Source organism: Saccostrea cucullata, unplaced genomic scaffold, assembly GCF_032062105.1.
Source record: "Saccostrea cucullata isolate Sc308-1 unplaced genomic scaffold, CSIRO_AGI_Scuc_v1 ctg1074, whole genome shotgun sequence".
In the NCBI taxonomy this organism is placed as follows: Eukaryota; Metazoa; Mollusca; class Bivalvia; order Ostreida; family Ostreidae; genus Saccostrea; species Saccostrea cuccullata.
The window spans coordinates 152,025-179,247 of NW_026924110.1; the positions used below are offsets into that span (position 1 = coordinate 152,025).

General features: G+C 32.6%; 1 protein-coding gene and 1 long non-coding RNA gene across 2 annotated transcripts in view; both read left to right on the plus strand.

Moving 5' to 3' along the window:
* The window catches only part of LOC134265756 (uncharacterized), a 33,225-nt gene extending 20,571 nt beyond the window's left edge, over positions 1 to 12,654 (plus strand). The window contains exons 4-5 of the mRNA XM_062747971.1: positions 11,595 to 11,768; positions 12,428 to 12,654. Of these exons, the coding sequence (XP_062603955.1) occupies positions 11,595 to 11,768; positions 12,428 to 12,654 (401 nt within the window). The remainder of the gene's footprint in view (positions 1 to 11,594; positions 11,769 to 12,427) is intronic.
* Positions 12,655 to 21,467: 8,813 nt separating this feature from the next.
* Positions 21,468 to 25,689, plus strand: LOC134265754 (uncharacterized). The gene is made up of 3 exons (XR_009991816.1): positions 21,468 to 21,642; positions 23,350 to 23,418; positions 25,324 to 25,689. It is a non-coding gene; the product is annotated as an uncharacterized LOC134265754 (long non-coding RNA).
* Positions 25,690 to 27,223: the final 1,534 nt, after the last annotated feature.

Sequence of the window (27,223 nt, forward strand, 5' to 3'; positions counted from 1 at the left end):
AGATTTACCAATATTTCTAGAGAAGATCGATAAATGTAGATGTAATTCCAACAGTATAAATGATAATCGAAATCCATTTTTTATAACACTGTCATGTAAAAAAAGATGATCATCAAAGAAAAAAAAATTCATTCCATTAATAGTAAATCGCGCTACTTCTCAGCATTAGATGATGAACAAAAAATTATTGGTTATATACTCAATACAGAAGATACGGAAACTCTTAATTTTGCGGGCAAATTTATAAATGAAATCATGTAATAGTAGTCATAGTCCTTTACACATGTCATGTATTATTGTTGTTTACTAAAATTAATGTATTTATCTTTTTTTTAAAAAAATCTTTTCCTTATTATTGTAATAACCTCACACTTTTCTGTTTTGGACTCTAAATTAGAAATGAAACGTTGTTTTATTGTGTACTTAGAAATTACCTACATAAAAAAAGTTATGAAATAAAATTCATAGACTGTGTTTTCATTAGGTTGCGTGTCATCGACCTCTAAATATTTTCAATATTTGAAGTTTACAATGGTGGCAAACAAGGAGTGCACTTAATTGTCGATTTCTTTTTGTGATTGCCGATTTCTTTGTGGAGAAATTGTAAAATAATATTGAAATTTTTGAAATAGTCTATTGAACTAGCAAATATTCTCCTTACCTGTAGATTAGTTTTATTAATTATTAGATTGATCTATAGATAAATATCTGAGAGGTTTTTCCTTTTTTTCTCTTAATCACCAACACATAATAAACTTAATAGCTTATATGAAACATTTTATATAAAATATTTTATAAAACAATTTTATTTGTTTGATTTTAGGTGAAGTTTTATATATAGTGTGTGTGTGGGGGTTTTAAATTTTTTTTTTAAATTTGAATGTTCAGACACCTTGGGGTCATTACTAAAGACTATACTGTGTATACCATGTACTGCATGTATATATTACGCCTGGTCACAGCCCATTGTTCCTCTAAGGTAGAAAAACCTCTCAATCCACATAGAATATACAAAAATACACCAACACGGTAGCAGGTGTCTTTGCGACACGTGTCTCCCCACCTGTGGCACGTGAGGACAGGTGCCCGCGAGTGGGGTTCAAAGAAAAGGATTGAAAATTTGATCAACTTACATTCTACTTTTATTTTTGAAAAAAAAAAGTTCTAAATCACAAATTTAGCACATTATACATCTCAATACGAATATAATTGATCATATTGCTAAAAAGTATAGGTACCGCGTTTTCAGTAATATTGTATTAATTAACATCACGAAATCAAGATATTTAAAAAAATAAATATTAAATAAATTAAAAAAGCCTACACATAGTATGCAATCTACTTAAAATGAGATTTTCCATTCGCTCCCAGGGTATTGTTTCAGAAAAACATACTTTTTACATTATTTAATAAGTCTTCCTCGTAAAAATAATAAGCATTTTGGTAACAAATGAGAAGATTTAATTATATCCGCACTTTCTAAAGAAAGTTCGGGTATATTGTTGTTACTCATGTCCGTCCGTCCGTCCGTCTGTCACACTTTTCTTCCCTGAACTCCTCTTACATTTTACACAGTAGCCTAATCATTTTTGGGGAGATGGTTGGTGGTGTCATGTAGATGTGCAGTAAGGTTTCGGAATTTTGATTTTGCCCCGGGGGGTCAAATGGGGGTCGAAAAATGACGTTTTTAATGCAAAAAGCCCCGTCTTCCCTGAACTCCTCTTACATTTTACAGAGTAGCCTAATCATCTTTGGGGAGATGGTTGGTGGTGTCATGTAGATGTGCAGTAAGGTTTCGGAATTTTGATTTTGCCCCAGGGGGTCAAATGGGGGTCGAAAAATGACGTTTTTTATGCAAAAAGCCCCGTCTTCCCTGAACTCCTCTTACAGTTTACACAGTAGCCTAATCATCTTTTGAGAGATGTTTGGTGGTGTCATGTAGATGTGCAGTAAGGTTTCGGAATTTTGATTTTGCCCCGGGGGGTCAAATGGGGGTCGAAAAATGACGTTTTTTATGCAAAAATCCCCGTCTTCCCTGAACTCCTCTTACATTTTACACAGTAGCCTAATCATCTTTGGAGAGACGGTTGGCTGTGTCATGTAGATGTGCAGTAAGGTTTTGGAATTTTGATTTTGCCCCGAGGGGTCAAATGGGGGTCGAAAAATGACGTTTTTTATGCAAAAAGCCCCGTCTTCCCTGAACTCCTCTTACATTTTACACAGTAGCCTAATCATCTTTGGGGAGATGGTTTGTGGTGTCATGTAGATGTGCAGCAAGGTTTCGGAATTTTGATTTTGCCCCGGGGGGTCAAATGGGGGTCGAAAAATGACGTTTTTTATGCAAAAAGCCCCGTCTTCCCTGAACTCCTCTTACATTTTACACAGTAGCCTAATCATCTTTTGGGAGATGGTTGGTGGTGTCATGTAGATGTGCAGTAAGGTTACTAAGTTTTGATTTTGCCCCAGGGGGTCAAATGGGGGTCGAAAAATGACGTTTTTTATGCAAAAAAGCCCCGTCTTCCCTGAACTCCTCTTACATTTTACACAGTAGCCTAATCATCTTTGGGGAGATGGTTTGTGGTGTCATGTAGATGTGCAGTAAGGTTTCGGAATGTTGATTTTGCCCCAGGGGATCAAATGGGGGTCGAAAAATGACGTTTTTTTGCAAAAAGCCCCGTCTTCCCTGAACTCCCCTTACATTTTACACAGTAGTCTAATCATCTTTGAGGAGATGATTGGTGGTGTCATGTAGATGTGCAGTAAGGTTTTGGAATGTTTAATGTCTAATTGTGGCCTGACCTAGCCTTTGAGGTTATGATTTGAAAAACTAGAAATATGTCTATAGGACATGAATGTCCCACTGGATGTATATTACTCATGCTACAGGAAAATTTGTATTAGCGTATTAAGTTTGTTGAAAATATCTTGAACAGTTTCTTTAGAATTGAAACTAAAATCTAAATAAATTTGATATAGATTATAAATCCTCACCAAATTATGTATTATAAGTGCATGCTAAACATAAAAATGTCTTAAATTATTTCTTTAAAACTAAGCGAAATACAAATTAAAAAGGATGGAGGTCAAGGTCAGAGGAATGTGCAAGGTTAAGTTTTTGATGAAGTTATCAGCATATTATGTTTGATAAAAATATCTTGAATGATTTAATGAAACTGACCTCAACACTTTTTCTAAGAAAAGAGAGGTCAAAGGAAAGGTTAGGGCCAAAATGTTAATTGTTGCAGTTGAAAAGCTTACATCAGTATGAATTTACTATTAGCATATGAAGTTTGATAAAACTATAATTAATGGTTTATTTAAAACTTAGATAAACACATATTTTAAAAAGTGAGGTCAAGGTCAAAGGAAAATTCAAGGTCAAAATAAGTTGATGTATTAATAGCTCTCAGCAGTATGTATCAGCATATGAAGTTTGATAAATATATTTTGAATTGTTTACTCAAAACTGATTTAGACATTAATTTTAGAAAAGTGAAGTCAAGGTCACAGGAAAGGTCAAGGTAAAAAAGAGTGAAGTATTGTAAAGCTTACATAAGTATGTATTATCATGTAAAGTTTCATTACACAACTTGAATGGTTTCTTTAAAATAAAGCTAAACAGTAATTTAAGGAGGCTAGGGGGTCAACAAATTATTTTTTTATTACCACCGGTTATAACTTAAATTTGGGGATATGATATCTTAAGCCATCAACTATCATTTGGCAAAAAAAAAAAAATTCATAAATTTTTGTTTTAAAATTTGATCATTTTATCATTTTTATTATATCTTTAAATGGAGCTCTTCTTCTAACGGAGATCAAAATAGTCTAAAAATGGCTGCAACCACCCAGCCTCTTTAAAGAAAAGTTTCGTGAAGGTCAAAGGAAAAGTCAAAGTCAAAAAATATTGCTGCAGTTGGATATTTACATCAGTATGCATCAACATATGAACTTTGATAAAAATATCTACAAAGTTTCTTTAAGCCCAATGGAAAGACAGATGGAAGGGTGGAGGACGGACATGACAAAAACTATACATGTATTCCTAATCATGGTGTGGCATAAAAAACTTGAATCTACATTATATGAGGATGTTTCCATCTATCAAGATTATACATTAGCAAATTCAAAGAATTGTGGTCCTCTGCTTTCTGTGTTTTAGTGAATGGGATGCCATAATTTATGGCATATTATGTCATTGAATATGCACCCATATCATATATCAATTTTTGAAAATTAGGTCAAAGGGGTAAAATCATAGCATGTTCTGAAACATTTTGTTGCAGGTAATGTACATGTCAAATATAAAAGTCATATCTCTTTTGAATCAAAATTTATATATACAATATAATATTTTTGAAAAGTAGGTTAAACTTCTAGGTCAAGGTCACAGAGTCAAAAGTAATGTTATATTTAGAAAAGTCTTTTCACATGTAATAAACATGTATAATTTGAATGCCCTTTCTTTTCTCTTTCAAATTGATCAATTTAAAATGTTATTTTTTGGAAAGTAGGTAAAACTTTAAGGTCAAGGTCTCACTTGGGTTAAAAATCATAGTATATTTAGAAAGTTTTGTGGTAATGTACATGTGAAATAGGAAAGCAGTATCTCTTATTATTCAAAAGTTATTACCAAGGTTAAATTTATTGTGACAGATGCACATACTAGCTGTCAATAAAATGGACAAACTGACAGACAAATGAGATTTAACGTCCCCTCCCTTTCCCCAAAACGGGGGACAATAATGCCCTTGCTGTTCTTGAGAAGAAGATTTATGATGGAAAAAATCCCCTGCATATTTCTTAACGCAAATCAATATTGTGTTTTTATGTCATTTTGTTTGTTATTAAACATCCCTCTCAGGAATTTTTCACTCATATGGAGACACCACCACTTGAAAAATAATGAGGACAAGTTAGATTTGAGGTCAACATTCATTTTAGGAGTTTTCAACCATTAAGACATAAAGAAATATTAACTCGATCCTTCCCCTCACCCCTTCCCAGACCCCTGTTTGTTTATGTATGCAAACTACTACTTGTATTACATTAAAAAAAAATTATACAAATAGTTTAATGTGGTCCATCTCTGAATGATTTTCATTCCTATTCTAGGCCGCCGCCAGAAGATAAGTTGACACAAATTCATGAATAAAATGTCAAGTAATCTTATCATTGATGCACTTTTATTTAATTTAATGCAGTCATATTGTGAACATTTCCAGCTCATTAGGAGTGGGAATGACCTCCAGGGGTTCATAACCTTTATACCATTTAATTTACATAACATAATAACACAAGAAACAAAATTATGGAGAGTCAAATGGAAAAACTTTCCAACTGTTTAGGAGTCACATGATCATTTGTCATTACAGGGACAGGGAGTGGATTGGCTGATCGCCCTCTCAACCTCCCCCCCCCCCCTTGGAATTTGCAGGACTATAATATATACTGGAGGAAATAAAAATGACTTTGTATGCCCTAAGTGTCCCTCCACCTTAGAAAACAGACCCAAACATAACTTCTTTTTTTTTAGCTTCTCAGGAAATTCTGGTCTGGAAACCCCCCTCCCTCCCAGTCCCAGAAAAAAAATTCTGGATCTTGTAACTGAATGTAACGTTGATAACGGGGGATAACTCTTCAGAATGTCAAAGCATCGGATGACCTTTGATCCTAGAACCGTTTGCATTTCAGACTATTTTACCCAAATCTATACCAAAATTTTGTACTTACCGATTGTCATTATTTAGGTCCTGTAATCTTCATGAAATATAATCCAATTAAAACACAAAATGAAATAATTCCTATATGCAATGATGTGTATACCACATTAGTAGCCTACTGCACGTGCAGTGAAATCTAAAAATGATAATGCCAATGGTAAAACTAGTACTTAAGTTGGGTACGTGACGGAAGCCCAATGTGATGCAGGTGTTCAAATACATGTATAGTGCAAGAACAAATTGAAAATTATAATTTACGAAAGATGTTTTATCTTAACTTTCCATCTAGGCCTATTTCCAAAAACGGGCAAATTAGGTGTGTTTGTGTGTGTATGTTGATGGGAGAGGGGTGGGGGTTGACTAAATTGATTGTGTATATATGGCAGATTTCAAGAAGTTTAGAACTGCCTTGTCAAATATAAATAAACTTTGCACATTTTGAAAAATTCATCAAAAACTCTTTACACTAATTTGAATAATATTATTTGTTGATTTATAGATATGAGAAAATAGATTTAAAGAGTTCCAATTATGTGCCAAAAATTTATAACCCCGCCCCCCTTTATCAAACCTTATTTACATCATCAATTTAATTCTGTTGTTTAATTCAGACTGGTAATGAATTAAGGATATGAAATACCTATTAGATGGAGGCCCATGGGTCACATTGTCACCTGAGCATATTATGCTCAATTTGATAAAACATGTAATATGTAAATTATTGAATTATATTGACTTTTTCCTTGGTAAAGCCCAATATGAAGAAGTGTGCATTTAGAGGCAAACACCTTAGTGCGGGTATTACTGTCTCATGACAGCATCTAGTTTTAATTAGATTGACATAATATGCTGCAGATCTTAAGAACCATGGCATCAAATGTTCATGACATCTTTTCTTGCAATATTTTTTATACTGTAAACCCGCTGCTTACGAATAAGATTAACGCCTGTTAGACGAATAAAATGTATTATTTCATGAGAACGGAGATAAAAATACATAATTGATATTAAATCAATGTAATTATAAAAACGACTAGTAACTATTGCACTATATATCTATGTCGAACACTGAATAGTAAGAAAAGCATTCTAGTCAGTATGACTGTTTTGTTAACAAATTGAATTATTGAAATGATATCCATTCACAGGCGCGTAGCATCGTTTTTGAAAGTGGGGGGGAGGCAGCCAGAATTTTTTTTTTTACTTACCTGAAAAAGTTGACAAGCAAAAGAAAAAAAAGAAAAAAAGTTGCCCAAAGTCGAAAATCCTATATCGTGTGTGTGTGTGTGTGTGTGTGCGGTGGGGAGGGGCGGGAGGGGGGGGTTTAGGTATACTTTTTCTCAGTGTCAACTACTTCAGTCGCCCGCGTGGCGCAGTGGTTAGAGGGTTAGAGCGTCTGCTCTAGAGTCGCGAAGTAAGGAGTCAATCCTTACGTCGCGGGTTCGAATCCCACTGTGGGACGTGGAGACCGGTCCTTCGGATGAGACCGTATAAACCGAGGCCCCGTGTCGCAGTAGGTGTTGGCACGAAAAAGATCCCTCACTGCTCAAAGGCACTGAGTGCCGAGCATAGGACAAAATTTGTAGCCCTCCACCGGCAAGTGGTGGCGTCTCCATATGAGTGAAAAATTCTCGAGAGGGATGTTAAACAATATCAATCAACTTTCAGTAACAATTCTAATACTACATTTTCGGTACATCACTAAAAGTGTAGGGGGGGGGGCAACCAGGCTGTCAATTAACATTTCCTATAGTATAAGTCAGGTTGGGGAAAAAAGGGGGCAGCCTTCCTGCCCCCCCCCCCCCCTGTTGCTACGCCCCTGATTCAGGAATATAGATACATGTGTAAGGAATATAAATGCAAATCTTGCTATCCCAGATAATGTAAACGTTCGCTCTCGTAATTATCTGTATTTCATGCACCATGAAGACACACTAATTTTATTTTTTAAACAAATTAACATTAAATGTAATTGTAGACAGAGGAACCTCCATATATAACCCTTGATTTGTTCTCATACGGAAGTAATATTTTGTGAAAATAATGTGTTATGAAAAGAATAAATTCCCGAGGGGGAGTCTCGAGTTGGGTAATGTAGAAAATCCTGGTGAGAGGAATCGACTTTGTTTAAAAATGATAATTTTTAAATTCCAGCACAATATGAAATAAATTTATATGAAGCAAGGATCTTGTATAAAGTGCTTATCATTAATATCAATATCGGTATGTGTAAGTTTACACAGAGCACATCTCAAAATCTGAATATGAACTATTAGATATTTAAAAATAAAACCATTTTTTAAAATGTATAAGTAAATAAAAATATCATATGAGTTGATTTTTCTACCCTTTTGAAAAAAAAAATAAAAAAACAGTTTCAGTTCGGTTTCAGCATGGGAAAACCATACAGAATCGAAATCAATAGTAAAAAGATCATATGAGTTGATTTTTATACCCTTTTGAAAAAAAAATAATAGAAAAAGTTTCAGTTCGGTTTCAGCATGCGGAAACCATATGGAATCGAAATCAATAGTAAAAAAATCATTTGAGTTGATTTTTCTACCCATTTGAAAAAAAAAACAGAAAAGAAAAAGTTTCAGTTCGGTTTCAGCGTGCGGAAACCATATAGAATCGAAATCAATAGTTTCCGGAAACTGAAACCTACTGAAACTAAAAAGTATCGTTAAATTGACATTCCATTAAATTTTACATTGGTTTCCGTTTTGCGGAAACTATTTGGAAACAAACCTAATAGTTTCAGCATACGGAAACCCTACAGAAACTTGCTGAAACTATTATATAGTTTCCGAATTGCGGAAACCATACAGGAAACTTCAACGCCAAGTTTCAGCAAGGTTTCCATATAGTTTCAGTTTTGCGGAAACTGGACTTTTCACCCAGTGTTTGGATTAAAATCCTAAACGTAACATATATATTACATGTACCTGATATTCAAATGTTATCCTGAAAATTTTCTGAATCATGAGGAATGATTGATAAAGGAGGGGATTGAATGTTGTCATCAAGCTTTTTTTTTCAAATTTTCAATTTACCAAAGCTGTTAAAGCTTCTCTGCAGTTTTGACAAATTGCTGGAGAGTAGAAATGAATTTGACAACAATTGATTTTTAAAGTGGTATCTGAAATGTTATCATATCATGAATTAATTGTAATAAAAACATACATGTTTTATGGATGCTACATGTGATATGGTATAATTTATTTTGTTCTTAAATTAAAATTATTAAATAATTCTTGACTATATGTAATTTGTACATCGTCCTTGACATGTAAAGTATACAGCATCAGGATGATCTCATCTGTACAGATCAATCCTGTAAAGCTAAAACTATTCATAAATCTGTGCAAGATTGATATGCCTGTAAAATATTGCTGAAAAAAAGTGGTCAGCAGAGAAAAAATTTGAGACAGAAAGGCTATACCTTAGAGAAGTCAATAAAGACTGACAATTAACTAATAAGAAAGTACACACAGAGTTGTCATATTCTTACACCTTTAGATAGATTTCTTTACCTAATTCACAGTTAATTACCTTGCAGAGCAAATAACTTGTATCAAGGTCCAAAAAATTATACATAGTATGACAAAGTAAGATCTAGTTCCTTCACTTTATTAGCTGTAAATCTGTTTGTCTACATGTACTGATTTAATTTTCATAATTCTGCTCTTAAACTTTGTGATCAATTGTTTGAAATATTCTACGGTCCTGATGTTGCTTAAGATTTCAACAAATTTAAACAACTATTCAGTCATCATTGGCAAAAGTTAAAGGTTTAAAATTTCCATGGTATGATTTCTACAAATCCGTTTTGTTAAAATAGAATGGACACAAACATATACTGAAAGGAATAAGAAACACAGGGTCCAGTTAACTATAGCTATAACTTTGAGACTTTGAAAACTTTGGTTTACTACATTGATCACTTTGACACTTTGAAACTTTATCGAAAACTTTGACGCTTTGAAAAACTTTGGCCAACACTTTGACACTTTGAAAAAGTTTGGCCAAAACTTTGACATTTGAAAAACGTTATCAAAAAACTTTGACACTTTGAAAAACTTTGACGAAAACTTTGACACTTTGAAAATCTTTATCGAAAACTTTGACACTTTGCAAATCTTTATCAAAAACTTTGACATTTTGATTTGGTGAAAACTTTGACACTTTGAAAAACTTTATCAAAAACTTTGACACTTTAAAAAACTTTATCGAAAAATTTGACACTTTAAAACTTAATCGAAAACTTTGATAGTTTGAAAACTTTATCGAAAACTTTGACACTTTGCAAATCTTTATCAAAAACTTTGACATTTTGATTTGGTGAAAACTTTGACACTTTGAAAAACTTTATCAAAAACTTTGACACTTTAAAAAACTTTATCGAAAAATTTGACACTTTAAAACTTAATCGAAAACTTTGATAGTTTGAAAACTTTATCGAAAACTTTGACACTTTGAAAAATTTGATCGAAAACTTTGACACTTTGAAAAACTTTGGCGGAAACTTTGACACTTTGAAATTCTTTATCGAAAACTTTGACATTTTGATAAATTTGGTGAAAACTTTGACACTTTGAAAAACTTTATATCAAACACTCTGACACTTTAAAAAACTTGATCGAAAACATTGACACTTTGAAAAAGTTTGGCGAAAACTTTGACACTTTGATTTACTTAAGTTAAGTATAGTAAACCGTATTAAACTTTAGTAAACTATATTAAACTATAGTTAACTATAGTTTTTTTTGTTAGGGGTAGCATTATATTAGATAAGTATTTATCTACATGACCGAAAATTATGAACAAAAGGCCCATGGGCCTTATAGGTCACCTAAGCATCATGCAACAACTTTACAACGATTGATTTTGGTTCATATTCTAAACTAGATGTAATATGGCATTCACAATTTTGAAAGAGGCACCATTGCTAATCACAACTATACACTAAGCATGTTTAATTTGGTTACTTAATACTCGTAGACAGAATAGGGGAACAAAAATGCATTTCGACTAATCAGTAATTTTCAGCAATAATCAGTATAGTGCCACTATCACACATGAACCCCTGACCCTTTGTCCACACATTTCACAATTTTGGAAAAGACACTCTTGCTTATCAAAAATTTGATTAATACAAAGGAGAAGAATTCAATCAATTCATTCCTTTCCAGTATATAAGTATAGATAGGTATAGCCCCCCCCCCCCCCAAGGAACCCCTGACCCAGGGGCGTTGAAATTCACAATTCGGAAAGAAGGCCCTTGCTCATTATAGACATATAGGTAGTTCATCTACTTGATACCCAGGAGCAGAGAAAAGGATTTTCATACAATTTCTGCATTTTCCCTATATAACCAATAGAACCCCGCCCTAACAACAGAACCCCTGACCCTGGGGTCATAAAATTCATAAAGGTATTCTTCCACATCATAACTATCATAAATATATTGTAAAAACTCATTCAAATGTATGATTATGATGCTGAAAGTTCCTACATACTTGTTACTTATAAGATACTTTTGAATTGTGAATATCAGGGAAAATATTTTACATAAGAAGTACAATAAAGAAAATGCCTAAATGAAGCTACCTGAGCATCTTTAAAGATTGAATTATTGATTAAATAAAGGAAATATGCGTTTTTAAAATTCTTTTACTTAACAATATTATCATTACACCTATGGAATATCATTCTTCCAAAATATATTGTTCTATTGTTGGTTATGAATTTAATTTATTAACAGTTTTTGCAAAAACCTATGACATTACAGGAAGGTGGAATTACCTTAAAAATCTAGTAAACGTTCAATTCATTATTTTTTTTTTAATTCTGTAAAAAATGTTTTTATAGATATGTGCCCGCAAGGTTATACCTTCTACCGAACCTCTGTTTTCACAACTTGTTTGAAGTATGTCTCAACGGAAGTGAATTACACGGAAGCAGTCAGCAGCTGTAAACAAGATGGCGGAGATCTGGTTCGAATTGATTCTCAGCAGAAATTCGATATATTTAAGAACCATGCAGGTATATTTAAACTTTCAGAAGTTAATTAAGCAGGTTATTGCCGGGATTAAGATTTTATGAATGTATATATGAATTATTAGTAATAAATATTTTAATCAATTAGTTATTTTAAAGAAACTCATATGACATATGCATGATACTTTCTAAACATGCAGACGCATAGACTAATAAATATTTATTTCAACTATAAAACTGTTTAAATTTCATTTGTTTATAAGTTTGGAAAATAAATAATTAAATACTTTCTTAAAAATAAAGACGTTTGATGTGTTATTGTACATGTCGATTCTGCTTCTCAGGTATATGTCATTAAAATACATGTACGCTAACAACTGAGTGCTGATTCGGTATAAGCGTTATTCATTTATTCCTTCCTTGAAAAAAATATTTAAGGCCACCGGATATGTTAATCTATATATAGTAAACGTCAATTCATTATAAGCATGATCATTATACAGTAAACCATGGCTATAGTGTACATGTACAGCAAACAAATCTATAATAAATTGACACTTTTTGAGAAAAAAATTTCAATTCTGTGAAACTTAAAATATATTGTTTACGTAGCGACTATAAAAAAATACGCTTAAAACAAAGCAAAATTTTCCATTAATGGCATTTAGTTATAAGCGTGCTGTATGTTTGTTTTCTGTGTTCAGGACAGTATGCATCTTCTACTGCAATCGAGGTCTGGGTTCAGGGCGAGAAGATCAATGGACAATGGAAATTTCATGACGGTACACCGATACCAGATTTCTGTCCTTTTGTCGAGACGAATGAGCCGGGCGAAGTCCATATCAGATCTAGCAGTGATCGGGACTATAAATGCTTGGACTTTTGGGGGTCTAACGTATTTCACTACATGTGTGAAATACAACATGATTAAGGATGTGTGAAATACATGTTTCAGACATATTGAATAATTCTGAAAAAAGAGATTTTTGTACATGTGTGAAATATTACATACACATGTAAGGTAAAGGTTAAAAAATTTGCAAAAATAAAGAAAAACTGAATAAATTGAAAATATAAAATATGTTAAAGACGTACAACACACTGGGGGAGGTGACTCTTGCGATTTCAATTGAACGTTTGACGTGACGTCAAATTTAACGTCAAAAATAAAGCGTCAAAATGACGAGTAAAACGATCCCGATGTATATCAATCATAAAAGAACAAGTAGAGCTTTTTAAAAAAGCTTCCCGTCTTTAGCAACAATTTTACACAGTAAACTGATCTACACCTATCAGGCCGTATAATTCTTTTGAATTTTCTACATCGGCTTTATACTGGCATTAGCCCTACCACGGTTGTCGCTCGGTCATCTCCGTAAACTGGCCGAGAGCTGATTCCATTCCCTTCTTCAAACAAGAAAGGGGAAAAGAATAATAACAAATTGTAAAGCCTGCAAGCAATTAAAATCAAATTTTATTTATAATGAAATTAAAGAGATCTTTTTATTTATTGCTATACAAAAAAACATGTTATTAGGAATTAATTACTGCTGATTTTGTTGTTCGTTTTGTCATTTTTTTAAGATCGAAAATCTTGCAAAATTGTTAAGTCGTACGAAAATTAGATCATCAGATAGTTATCTCCCTTGCTTTGAACAGCATTTCAACCAATGAAATAATTGAAAATTTTCTCATCATGCATTTTCTACCAATCACAAAAGAGAGGAAGTGCATAGTCCGGAGACTGTAAAAAACTTCAACTATACAATACCGTCTTCCAAGGAAGACGGTAAAAATGGGATAGGGCCTATGGGGCTTGGCTGTGATTATGAGTACCATACTCAATCCCTAAGTATTTATTTTTAATTAACCCGATCAAACTCCGTGAAAAACAAAAGACAAAAAATCCCTTAATGTTTATTTCATTTCATATACAATAAATTGTATTCTTGATCAAAGCGCAGCATTTTTATCAGACCCTTACTGATCAAAGAGGAACAACTCTTAAAATGTAGGATATGTTTGTTTTCCTCCCTTTTATTCACGGTTTTCCGCATACACAGAATCAGATACATTTACAGCAAGACCTGTTAATTCCGAGAATTGAATACAATAGACATCATACACACAATGTTAGTATAGAATTGAAAAGAATTGTTTACTAGTACTGAAATTATCTGAATTTATGAATATTTTTTGCAGCATTGCAAATCGTGTGACTTTCTGACACTGTAAACAATGTCGGTTCGCATTTCCTCGAATCAAAACAAAACGTAGCCTATAAGATTTTTATAAACATCAATGTGCCATTTGATATACATGTACATTGAAATACATGAAGAGTTTAATGTTTGAAAATTTGAAGTTTATGTGGACGAATACGGAATTTTCATTTTAGGCCTAACTTTACAAGCAACGACATTAAAAGAATGTACAATATCGTGAGGGATGTATGTACATGTATGCAAGTTTCGATGTATCCCCACGGCCACATATTGTCTCGTTTGAAATAATGACATGAAAGAAACTATAATTATTCAATTTATATCACAGGAGAGTTGAACATACACCTTTTTAGGTCACCTGAGTAAACTCAGGTGACCTATTGCTATCTGTTTTCGTCCGTCGTCGTTCGTCGTGCGTCGTGCGTCGTTCGTCGTGCGTTAACATTTGAACATTTTCAGCTTCTTCTCTACAACCACTGAACCAATTTCAACCAAATTTGGTACAAAGCATCTATGGGTGAAGGGGAACAAAAATTGTGAATTTCATGATCCCTGCCCCCCTGGGGCCTGAGGGGTGGGGCCAAAACCACTAAAATTAGTGCAATCTTTAAAAATCTTCTTCTTTACTCCTGGACATCAAGCAGTCAAACTGTTTGCATGATTGTAATCACCAATGAGTCCTCTACCAAAATTGTGAAATTCATGGCCCCAGGGTCATGGGTTCTAGTGCTAGGGCGGGGCTAAATAAGTAGGTAGTAAAAATGCATTATTTCTTTGAAAATCTTCTTCTCTGCTCCTGGGTATTAAATAAACCAACTAAGTACATAGTTATGATGAGCAAGAGTGCCTCTACCAAAATTGTGAATTTTATGGCCCCAGGGTCAGGGGTTCTGGTGTTAGGGCGGGGCTCTATTGGCTATATAGTGAAAATACATTAATTCTTTGAAAATCTTGTTCTCTGCTCCTGGGTATTAAATAAACTAACTAAGTACATAGTTATGATAAGCAAGAGTGCCTCTACCAAAATTGTGAATTTTATGGCCCCAGGGTCAGAGGTTCTTGTTTTAGGGTGGGGCTCTAATGATTATGAAATGTATGAATTCTTTGAACATCTTATCCTTTGCTCTTGGTTAATATGCTAATGATCTAATTACATATCTAAGGCCAGGATTTATTTTATTTTCAGTTTTACAAACCCTCCGCTCAAGGTTTTGAACTTTTAGAAAAAAATAAAAAAAAATTTCTTTCCTATGTCAAATTTGAGTCGGGATCGAGATTTCAAATTTACGAACTCGCACTTCCGGTTTTTAGATGAAACGGCGGGTAAAAAAGCTACATCCAAGAATTTAGCATGGTTTAGTGTAAAATTCATCGATAAGAGTGCCATTAAAAACGTTTCACCCGTTCTAAGAACAAATAAATTGCTGACGACTTTGTTGCACAACGACATGCTGGTGAGATAATTATGTATTCGTTTCAAAAGTAACTGTAAATTATTTTCCTCCCCCAGATTTTAAACTGCCCGTGGTAGCTATTGCATATTGCCAGGGACATTGTTTAGGTATCTGTTATAGCTTACAGTCTAAGCATCATTCTTCAGAAAATGGTTGCTTATGCATCAGATGTAATCAATAAAACTATGGGAGAAGTGAAGTCCATTTGAGGAAGAAATAAACAATAACCTGAAGTGAAGAAATAAAAAAAAATCCATCTATTAAAAGGCAAGAATATACAAATATATATAGGCATGTAGTATCATTTGTATCAGCCAGAAAAATTATTTTACACTTAATTGAAAAAATGTTGACCCTACTCCCCAATACCTCCTGTCTGTTTTATGATAGGAATTATAATTTTAGGCATCAAGTAAATTTTAGAACAATGTCTACACATTCACCTAACACATATTGATGTATTGAAAGACTTTTAAAGAATTGATTTTTTAAAATATATTTTGATCAACATCACAAAATTTATATAACTGGCCCAAACTGGCAGATGAAGAAATAAGCAATTAAATGTTCTACTTTCCTATTTGTAAGCATTATGTGTCCAGTGGTAAGGAGCCTATTAGGATAGCATAAAAAAGAATGTACAAATGTTAATAACTGATTTATCAAAAAAATTTATTTCCTTTTCCTTTGGGACTTTTTTATTCTCATGTTCATAACTAAACCTAAACATAAAAAAATGCTGGCCTTATAATGAAGAAAGGGTCCTCTTTCAAAATAGATAATTTCAGGGCTGCTGGGTCAGGGGTACCAAGGGGGTACTTTGACTAAAAATAAATTAATGCTTTGAAATCTGCCCTTTGATAAGCAATGGTGCCTCTTTCAAAATTCGTGAATTTCATGGCTTTTGGCTTAAAACACGAACCAAATACAATTGCTGGAAAGTTGTTACATGATACTCAGGTGACCTATAAAGCCTGGGCCTCTTGTTTGATAAATAAAATTAAAGAAATAAAATTGAAAATCAACATATTCAACATAACGTATCCAAGTTTCATGTTATATGGAATGCATAACGCATACATATATATGGGCTAAGCACTAAATTCCTTCTGTAATTTTTTCCTGATACATTTAAAACCAGGAGTCAATATTTATATATATATTCTGCATTCATGAATTAAAAAATTAATGCATACCACCGGATTCAAATGACGGAATACTAGTATATTTGCACTGTAAACGACGTTTCGTCAGACGCTAGTGGACTGCGACGCAAAAAAAGGAAGGGGTGGGGGTGGTAGGGGTATTCAAAAATTGCCTATTAATCTACATTTAAATACGCTTTACATATAAGAACTTTTAAATATGTAATTTAATATATTTTTGAAGCAAAAGCAATATTCCACTTTGATTTTTTAAAAAATATGTATATGTAGTTTCATAGCAAAGTGATCGACCCCCGTCTGAAAGACGCGCGGGAACGTGATTTATTCAGAAAGGGGGAGGGGGTAATTTTCCGCTATTTAATCAAAACTGGTCGTTCAAAAATTATACAAAAAATTATGAAGATTATTTTTACTACCAACTACCTAAAGAAAGTTTTTTACCAAAATTAAACGACAGGTTCTTTGACAAAAAAAAAATTGAATATGAAAAATACACAATTTTCAAGGCTTAGATAATTCATAGTTTTTCAGTTCAAGGCCTTTAAAAATTGTTTTGATGATATATATTTCAAAAAGATGGCTAAGTTTTTGTGTTAAATGGTTAAAGGAATACGTCAATGAAATTTGACAGTCATATCTAACCTGGCTTTTTTGAAAATCAAGGTTTAAGTAGTTCATTGATTAAAAATTTTCTCTCCTTGTAAACGACTAAAGGGGGGTAACTTTTGGAATTTCTTGTCCAAACACCACTCGAACGATTTTGTCCAAAATGTGCATACATGCAGTAGATATAGTCATGTACTAAATATTTAAAAATAACGAAAATTAAACGACAGGAATTTTTTGGGGTAGGTGTGTTGTACATCCTTAAGCATGTGTGAAAAAATACATTATTATGCTTACGTGTCACTACTGCACATAAAATTCCCTGATATTCTGAAAAATCTCTGATAAACTCTGTTACCCACTGTCAAAGTTCTGCTTTTCTCTGTTTAAGCACTGTACAGGCACTGTACAAAATCCCTGTACCTACTGTAATCCTCGGTAAATCACAGTACAGACTCACTGTTATTTTTTGTACATCCCTGTACATTACTGTACGCCTCCACTGTACAGCACAGTACACCACTGTCTGTAATTGTACGCCTCCACAGTACAACACTGTACATCACAGACGAGTACAGTACTTAACCTCTGTACAGCACAGTACAGTACTAGTACTGTTGATCACTGTACGGGTCCCAGACTGGCACTGTACATCACTGAAGTTCAATGTACGCATCTCAGTTTGGCACTGTACATCACTGAGCTATACTGTGATCTTTTCTTAGATTTATTTAACTTTTACAGTTCCTAAATTTTACAGATTTTTTAACATTACTAATTATTTAGATTAAGCCGTGGGTATTTTAGACTTATTTAGTAAATTGAGAGTGATAATTTTGTGTTGATAAGTATACTCTGTATACACATACCGTATATAAAAAGTAAAAAAAAAATAAATCCTATAGATTCTACACGTAGTATCATAAATTATAATGAATAATTGTCGTTTTCACATAGCTCGATATTGCGCACTGGATGAAAAGTCTAGTTTCCGCAAAACTGAAACTATGTGGAAACCTTGCTGAAACTTGGCGTTGAAGTTTCCTGTATGGTTTCCGCAATGCGGAAACTATATAATAGTTTCAGCAAATTTCAGTAGGGTTTCCATATACTGAAACCATTAGGTTTGTTTCCTAATAGTTTCCGCAAAACGGAAACCAATGTAAAATTTAATGAAACGTCAATTTAACGATACGTTTTAGTTTCAGTAGGTTTCAGTTTCCGGAAACTATTAATTTCGATTCCATATGGTTTCCGCATGCTGAAACCGTACTGAAACTTTTTCTATTTTTTTTTTCAAAAGGGTAGAAAAATCAACTCATATGCATATGATCTTTTTACTATTGATTTCGATTCCATATGGTTTCCGCATGCTGAAACCGAACTGAAACTTTTTCTCTATAATTTTTTTTCAAAAGGGTAGAAAAATCAACTCATATCATCCTTATATTTATTTACACATTTACAAAAAATGGTTTTATTTTTAAATATCTAATAGTTCATATTCAGATTTTGAGATGTGCCTGCTCTGTGTAAACTTACACATACCGATATTGATATCAATGATAAGCATATTATACAAGATCCTTGCTTCATATTAAATGTATAAAAATTGTTTATTTCATATTGTGTCGGAATTCAAAAATATTTTTTTTAAACAAAATCAATTCCTCTCACAAGGATTTTCTACATTACCCAACTCAATACTCCCCCTCGGGAATTGATTATTTTGAAAACATACATCATTTTCACAAAACTACGATTACGTTTAATGTAAAGTTGTTTAAAAAGAAAATTGGTGTGTCTTCATGGTGCATGAAATACAGATAATTACGAGAGTGAACATAATCTGAGATAGAAAGGTTTGTATTTATATTCTTTATACATGTTTCTATATATATATTCCTTAATGGATATCATTTCAATAATTTCAATTTGTTAATTAACAATACATATTGACTAGGAAGCCTTTTTTACTATTCATATATATATAGTTCAATAGTTACATGTACTAGTTATTTTTATAATAACATTGATTTAATATCTACATATATGTATTTTTATTTCCGTCTTCGTGAAAACATTTTATTCGTAAGCCGCGGTTTTACAGCATTACAAATATTACAAGAAAACATGTCCTGAAAATTTGATGTCATGGTTCCCAGGATTTGCAGCATTTTATGTCAATCTAATTAAAATTAAATCTTCCATTTGTTCCCCAAATGTTTATTTACACGAGGAACTCTTATATGTAAAAAGTCTGCTTTTGTGAAACAATACCCTGGGAGCGAATGGAAAATCTCAAAATTTTAATCAGATTGTATATTATGTGTAGGCTTTTTTTTTTTTTAAATTTTGTTTTATTTCATATATCTTGCTTTCGTGATGTTAATTAATGCAATATCACTGAAAACACGGTATAGTTTTTAGTAATATGTTCAATTATATTCGTATTGAGATGTATAATGTGCTAAATGTGTGATTTAAAACTTAGTTTTTTTTTAAATAAATTTAAAGTAGTCTGTAAGTTGATCAAATTTTCAATTCTTTACGTTGAACCCCACTCGCGGGCACCTGTCCTCACGTGCCACAGGTGGGGAGACACGTGTCGCGAAGACACCTGCTACCGTGTTAATTGGTGTATTTTTTGTATATTCTATGTGGATTGAGAGGTTTTTCTACCTTAGAGGAACAATGGACTGTGACCAGGCGTAATATATACACGCAGTACATGGTATACACAACTAGCCTTTTCTAATGACACCAAGGTTTCTGAACATTCAAAATTAAAAATAAATCACACTATATAAAACTTCACCTAAAATCAAACATGTCATATGTATAATGTGTTATGTAAAATATTTCATAGAATGTTTCATATTTAGCATAAGAAGTTTTTATTTCATGTGTTGGTGATTAAAAGAAAATAGACAAACCTCTTAAATATTTATCTATCATTTTAATATAATAAAATTAATCTATTGGTAAGGAGAATATTTGCTATAGCTAGTTCAATAGACTATTTCAAAAATTTCAATATTATTTTACAATTTCTCCACAAAAAAAATCGGCAATCACAAAAAGAAATCGACAATTAATGGTATTCCTTGTTTGCCACCATTGTAAACTTCAAATATTGAAAGTATTTAGAGGTCATTAAAACGCAACCTAATGAAAACTAAGTCTATTTTATTTCATAACTTGGGGGGGGGGGGGGGAGAGGACATGTTTTACGATCATTTTTTTTTTTACATGACAATGTTATAAAAACAAAATGAATTTTACATCTACATAATCGATCTTCAGGAGAAATATTGGTAAATCTCCCCACTTCAATTTGTAAGCTGTGACAGGAAATTCCTAGATAACAAATAGACTTATACATTCATGTTGATATTTTCTGAGTAGAAAATTTTCAACAATTGATGAATAATTCTTATAACCCCAATTTTGCTTTTGAGTTGCACATATGTGGTTAATATGCCATCAGCATAACTTTGTTGACTTGTATACCATTTTCTTTTTTTCTTTTCTTTTCTTTTCTTTTTTTTTTTTACACAATAATCGAAGTACATGTGTACATGTGACTTTAAATCATTCTATTTGAAAACATTAGGACAGTCGGAGTCCGTTTCAACAATTACCATAATCATGTAATAAAGGTCTAAAATTCGCTTTTTATCCCCTTCGATTCCATGATCAATTTTATTTTATCATTCAAAACTGTTCATTCTGTTGCCATATATATACAAGGACATTTGCATTTAAAACGTAAAAAAAAAAAAGAAAAAAAATTGCCAAAAGAGAAATGCAAAATTTCCGTAAAGAATTTGAATCACTAGGTGGCGTATCGCGGCAGAATGCTTCTCTCTCATTGGTTAGATTTTCAGAGAAGAAAGAAGGACAAAATGGCGAAGAAAACACCAAGAATTTGCTCAAGAAAAACAGCAGAGATGAGAAGATCTTTTGAATCTACACTGAAGAAAATCACCCCAAACGGCAGATTAGATACAGGTAGTTATTTGTTACAGTTCAGAGCACCTTTATTTTTGTTTTTATCGTCTGAAATCGTAAGAATAATGTTGACCTAAAATGGCGCGTTCCAAAAATTCAAAATGACCATTGTACAGTTGTAATTATTGTGAAAAAGCGCCTTGTAAATTATTCTAAACTTATGTCGAAGTAAATATAATAAATCGCTGTTAAAAGGCTGCATGCATTTTGCACCATTGTATTTATCTTTCATGTTTTCCGCATGATTATTAGAATATGCTATTGTATTTTCTGCATCGTCCCGATCATGTAAAATTTACATAATTTAAAAATTACAACGTGTTGTAGTATTCCGGAATTTTAAATGTAGGTTGGTTTTAGAGGATAATATCGTTATGTACTTGTATCCGGTGTTAACTTTTTCATTTGGAAAATCGAAAGATTTGACCCCACGCTTATGTATTTTTCAGAAAAGGTGAGCTTTATTGTTCATTATAGCTGCTGGATGTGTTCAATGTTATTCTCAGAAGTAGTTTCTTGAATCGTACATTTATTTTTTGCTGAATTGTTTTTATTATTGATGGAAGACTGTGCTGCACAGCTGAGGAAGGGGTTCAATATATTTTTAACATACATGCAATCTAGAATCGTAAATATTAGACATGTAAGAGGGCATCATGATGGGAGAATGCCATCGTGTAGTACTGTATCACTGTGAAATGCCAATTTGTACATGTTGTAGTCATGAAAGTAAAATTCCTGAGAACTTGCAGATTTTTGGGCAATGAAAGTGACTTGATAATTTTCATAATGCCGCACATTATTCAAGTTGAAGTATTTTATTTTCATACATAAGGATTTTAAAGCAAATGTCGAAAGTGAATAAACTATTTATATACAAAGATACATAAGCATCTTTTCGTACAAGGCATAATTATGATGAATTAAACTTAATTAAAAATGATATTTATTTTAAATTAAATTTTAATGTCATGTTGACACATATGCATGTTTTGATCTATATGAAATAAATAAGACTATTTAAGCAACCTAAAACTTGATTTAGTGTGCATGGTTTAATTTTTCATTAGAAATACTTATGTTATTTTTGTACCTTGGGCTTCAAATATTAAATGTGGTGCTGCACCGTGCAGTTTCTGAATATCAGAAATCACTTTTAAATCATATTAACCATAAACATGATTCTCTTGATATCAGCAGAACAGCTATTGTTTACCTGTATATAAATTCTGCATTATGATAGACTGGAGCTTGATGAAATGAGCAATTGGCCATTTTCAATTTCTTAAGTTGCATGCATTGATATTATATAGTCATATACTAGTATTTGTTTGTTGCTCGTAGAAATTATGATATCCGTTTAGAGAACTTTTCATTCATATGGATACATCACCAACACAGTCTCTGCTCTCATCCGAGGGAGCGGTCTCTATGTACTACATTGGATTCAGACCCATGATGTAAGAATCAGCACCTACTTCCCGACTTGAGGCGTGTCGCTCGAACCACTGGGCCACACTGTGTGACCCATTATGAAAATCTGACATAATACTTTTACGTCTATATGACTTCTAAATTTTATTGACTTGATAAAATGACTGATACACAAATAAGATTTTTGTAATCTCTCTGTTTATAGCTGTTTACCATTTGCCATATTTCTATCACTAATTAAATCAATTTTCAACAATGGCCACTAAAGAGTCATAGTTCTGTCTTATTATATAAATAGTTATCTGCCCTTGATGCAAAATGGAATAAATAAAATAAAGTATTAAATGGATTATAATTTTGAATCAAAGAAGGCCTACATATCTTGAACAAACATAATTTAGATGTAGTCTTGCTTTTATGAAAAATTGTAACTTATTTAATTTTTCTCACTCTCAGATATAATTGCTTTTCAAGAACTTTTAAATTGTGGTTGTGATAGGACTGCCACTTAGAATTAGACCAGAGTGTGTCCATTTTAAAATGATACAATTTTCCATCATTTTTTTTCTTTGTCATGTGTCTTACAGTCTATTAGAATTTTAACTGAATGTCAGGTGCAAGGAAATGGACATGCAAGTAGTTTTTGGGACTTTTCTTAGCTCATGCTAAAAACAAAAACAGCTATTAATGTACAGTACTGTACTAACTTGATCTATTTTATTTTCAGATATCCACTGAACAAATCATCTGAAAACTAAGGCTAATAGGAGAGGATGAAGAATACTTCTGTTAAAAGGTATGTTTTAACAGTGAGTAAGAACTTAATATAATTTATGTAGCTCTATTTTAGGAAATTAAGGACTAAAGCATAAAGTGTATGTTTTTGTTTTCTATTGTTTTGTTAATCTCACTGTGTAATGTTAAGTTCTTTATTTAGTATTTATCATCATGATCATAGTCAGTGTGTTGTGGGGTTGGGTTACATGTAAGCTGCTTTCCTCTACTTTTTAAGTTTTATATAATATATTTATATGTTTCCATGAAATAAACAGATGTTAACATTTTCTTAGAAAGTCTCATTTTGCGAGCTACCTACTAAATTTGTATGATTTATGTAAGATAAGTATTATCAACATTTTCAGCTTCTCTGCAACCGCTCAACCAATCTCAACCAATTTTGGTGAAGGGGAACAAAATTTATAAATTTTATCCCCCCCTCCCCCGCGGGCCTAATTCATGCACTCTTTGAAAATCCCCTTCTTCTTTTCCCCTCCTGAACATCAAGCAGTCAAACTGTTGGTATGATTGTAATCGGCATTGAGTCCTCTACCATAATTATGAAATTCATGACCCCAGGGTCAAGGATTCTAGTATTAGGGTGGGTCTTATAGCTCTTTGGAGTTAATCAAACCATTTAAGATGAAATAAAACCTATGAAAACATTTAGTAAATTTTGAAATGTGGTTCCTTTGGGGTGGGGTACACAACTGGTGGTTATAAAATGGAATTGCATTGTGTCTTTATTACTCTGATCTACCTTTGGGTATTAAGTAACCAAAGTAAGCATGTTAACTAAATGTATAATTATGATAAACAAAGGTGCGTCTTTCAAAATTGTGAATTTCATGGCTTTTTGTTTAAATTACGAACAAAATTCAATTGAGTGGAAGTTGTTAGGCCTAGAAAAAAAATATATTTGTTTCCCCTTTCAGGCTGAAAAAATATAGGTAGATAGGTAGGTAATTATTTTTTTTTTGAAACATTTTTTTTTTTGCTTCTTGAATCAAAAAGTGTATAGAAGTAACATTAATGACAAAAGAAATGGTGTTTTCAAGTATTTCTGTGACTTAAAAGAAAGGTAACTCAAACTTCTTTCTGTCTTGAACATGTTGAAAGGCTTGCAAAGTTGGAGACTATAATTCCCCGGGTGAAATCTTGCACTTCATGGGACAAAAGCATTAAAAAAAATTTAGGGTCGGCACTATATATTAGAGTCGGTCGGGAACATACATATTTTTTTTTGTAGGCTTTACATGATACTCAGGTGACCTATAAGGTCTATGGGCCTCTAGTTGTTATTCAAATATCATGAATCATGGTCTAAGGGTCTAGGTTAGGGGTACAAAATATATTTTGATGAACAAGTAAAATGAAGAAAAAAATCCTTAATTTACTTTGAAAATCTTATCAGAAACAAATCCATACATACATATTCAGTACATTTAAATACATTCAAGTTTGTTTATTTCATTATCCCTTGTCAAGTGTTTAAAAGAGGCAACTTTAATAAACTAATGAGATTTTACACTTTTAAATCATTCTGATCAAAAATGCTGAAAATCTGAAATTAATCAAACATAGGCTTGTGCTAGAACAGTTTTAGGAACTTTCAGTTTGTCAATCTTATTAAAATTAAATGTTAGATCTGCGCACATATTGGCTAAAATCTAATGGCATCCTGTAGAGTGTCACGTCAGACGTTGAATTCTATTAACCAATCAAATACTCGAATGCAAAAATTATTGTATTTAATTTATTGGAATGAATAAGTCTAGAGTCTGAGTCGTTCCGTATTTGACATTTGACGTGACCTTCTATGGATGCTGTTAGATGTTGTGTAGCGAGTATGCAAGAGGATCTAACATGTTGTCTTATTTAGATCGGGATTTTGTTAAACTATATTTTTATATATTTTCAATAGGTTGAAGTAACTGACGAGCAGGTCAATCCAACTTGAACTTGAAGTGCAAGTGGGTCTTCAAAAATGTGGACCACTCAAGGACTTTTCTGTTGGTTGATGATGGACTACAAACTGAATATTTAACAAAGAAATCCACTTTGGTGCTTATTGGCTACTAATGATGTGAACTTGTGCATTTATTATACCAAGTACTTTTACATTTCCTTGATGATACTAGACTTGCATATACCGAATTCAGGTTTAGTTGATTGATTGCAGTTCTAAGTTTCTCTCGCAAGATTATATCTCTCATGTATGAGACATCATTAAATGCAGACATTTTCTCTGTCCTCCTGTTGTGACACGAGAGCTCGGACTTAGTTGTAAAAATATTTATGATGCAAGAGAAAATAAATGGCCAAGCCAATGTATGTAAATGTTGATAATAAAATTAAATACTCTTTGATTACTAGTGTGAGTGTGTTTTGTTTTTTCCAATATGAAAATTCAGGGGGAAAATGAGTTTTGGTTGAAAAGCTGGGCTAAATTGTTGCGGAAACCTATGGTACACCATATGTATTTCAACCGTACACGCATACTGAAACCTTGCGTAAACCTCAAGTTTCAGCAAGTTTCAGTTGCGGAAACCTATGGTACACCATATGTATTCGAACCGTATATGCATACTGAAACCTTGCGTAAACCTCAAGTTTCAGCAAGTTTCAGTTGCGGAAACCTATGGTACACCATATGTATTTCAACCATATACGCATACTGAAACCTTGCGTATACCTCAAGTTTCAGCAAGTTTCAGTTGCGGAAACTATTTGGATTCGTGGACACCTTTGGTTTCCGCACTGCGGAAACTTGATGAAACTTGAAGTTTCTGCACTGAAACTTTGCGGAAACTATTAGTAACCTTAAGTTTCCGCAGAGTTTCAGTAGAGTTTCAGCCATGCGGAAACTGTATTTTTCATCCAGTGGCGGTAAACCGCTAAATTTCATTTCTACATGGATTTTTTTCTTCTTTTTTAACCTTTAATAGTTTTCATCTCCAGCATTTTTCATGTAGTGTTTAGCAGAAATGAAATATTTCGCTTTATTCAATTACAATCCATGTCGTGATGTAACGTGTACATTATTAAAGTGGACAGTGAGCCCTCGTTTCTTATTTATTTGATTTTAAAGAAAGATTAATTAATGAAAAATTAATATTTCATTAATGCACATTTATTATCATCTGTAAATTCTATTAGTTGATAATATGTTGTGTCAACTTCATGACTATATGGAGAGTAAAAGAATATTTACATATTTATCAATAGTTATTTATCTAAGATTAATTTGAAAAAGCTGGCATGCCCGGTACTATATTTAGATTTTTATTTATCTTGGTTTTAATTGTGAGTCTTAAAATGCAAACAACAGGTCGAGTGTAAGGTTTTTTTTTCCTTCTCTTATTAATTGAGTTGAGAGTAACAAAAGAAAATTTATTTTTCAAAATAAATATTAATTAGATAAATGGTGAGTTGTTAATAGTAAAATTCCCACATTCAAGGGGGGGGGGGTCTAATGTCAATCTGGTACTAGTGGACATTTATGACATTTACCTTAATAAGTGCACTTTTAAGTATGAAAAACCCGTTCATTTATTCATGATCAGCGGTACAAGTCAAATCTACATTATAATATCACCCTAACTCCTTGCTAAGCTAATAACTTATGAATGACGTAGACTTATTTAGAAAATGCATTCAGCATTGAAGACATGTTTCACTGGTCAAAATAGTTGGAGAAACATATAATTATCTTCATTGTGTAAATCCATGTCAGAATACCACACTAGTACTCGGCATTTAAATATTTGGAATTAAAATTGAGATCGTGTTCCGCTCTTCACGATCTTCAGACTGAAAAAAAA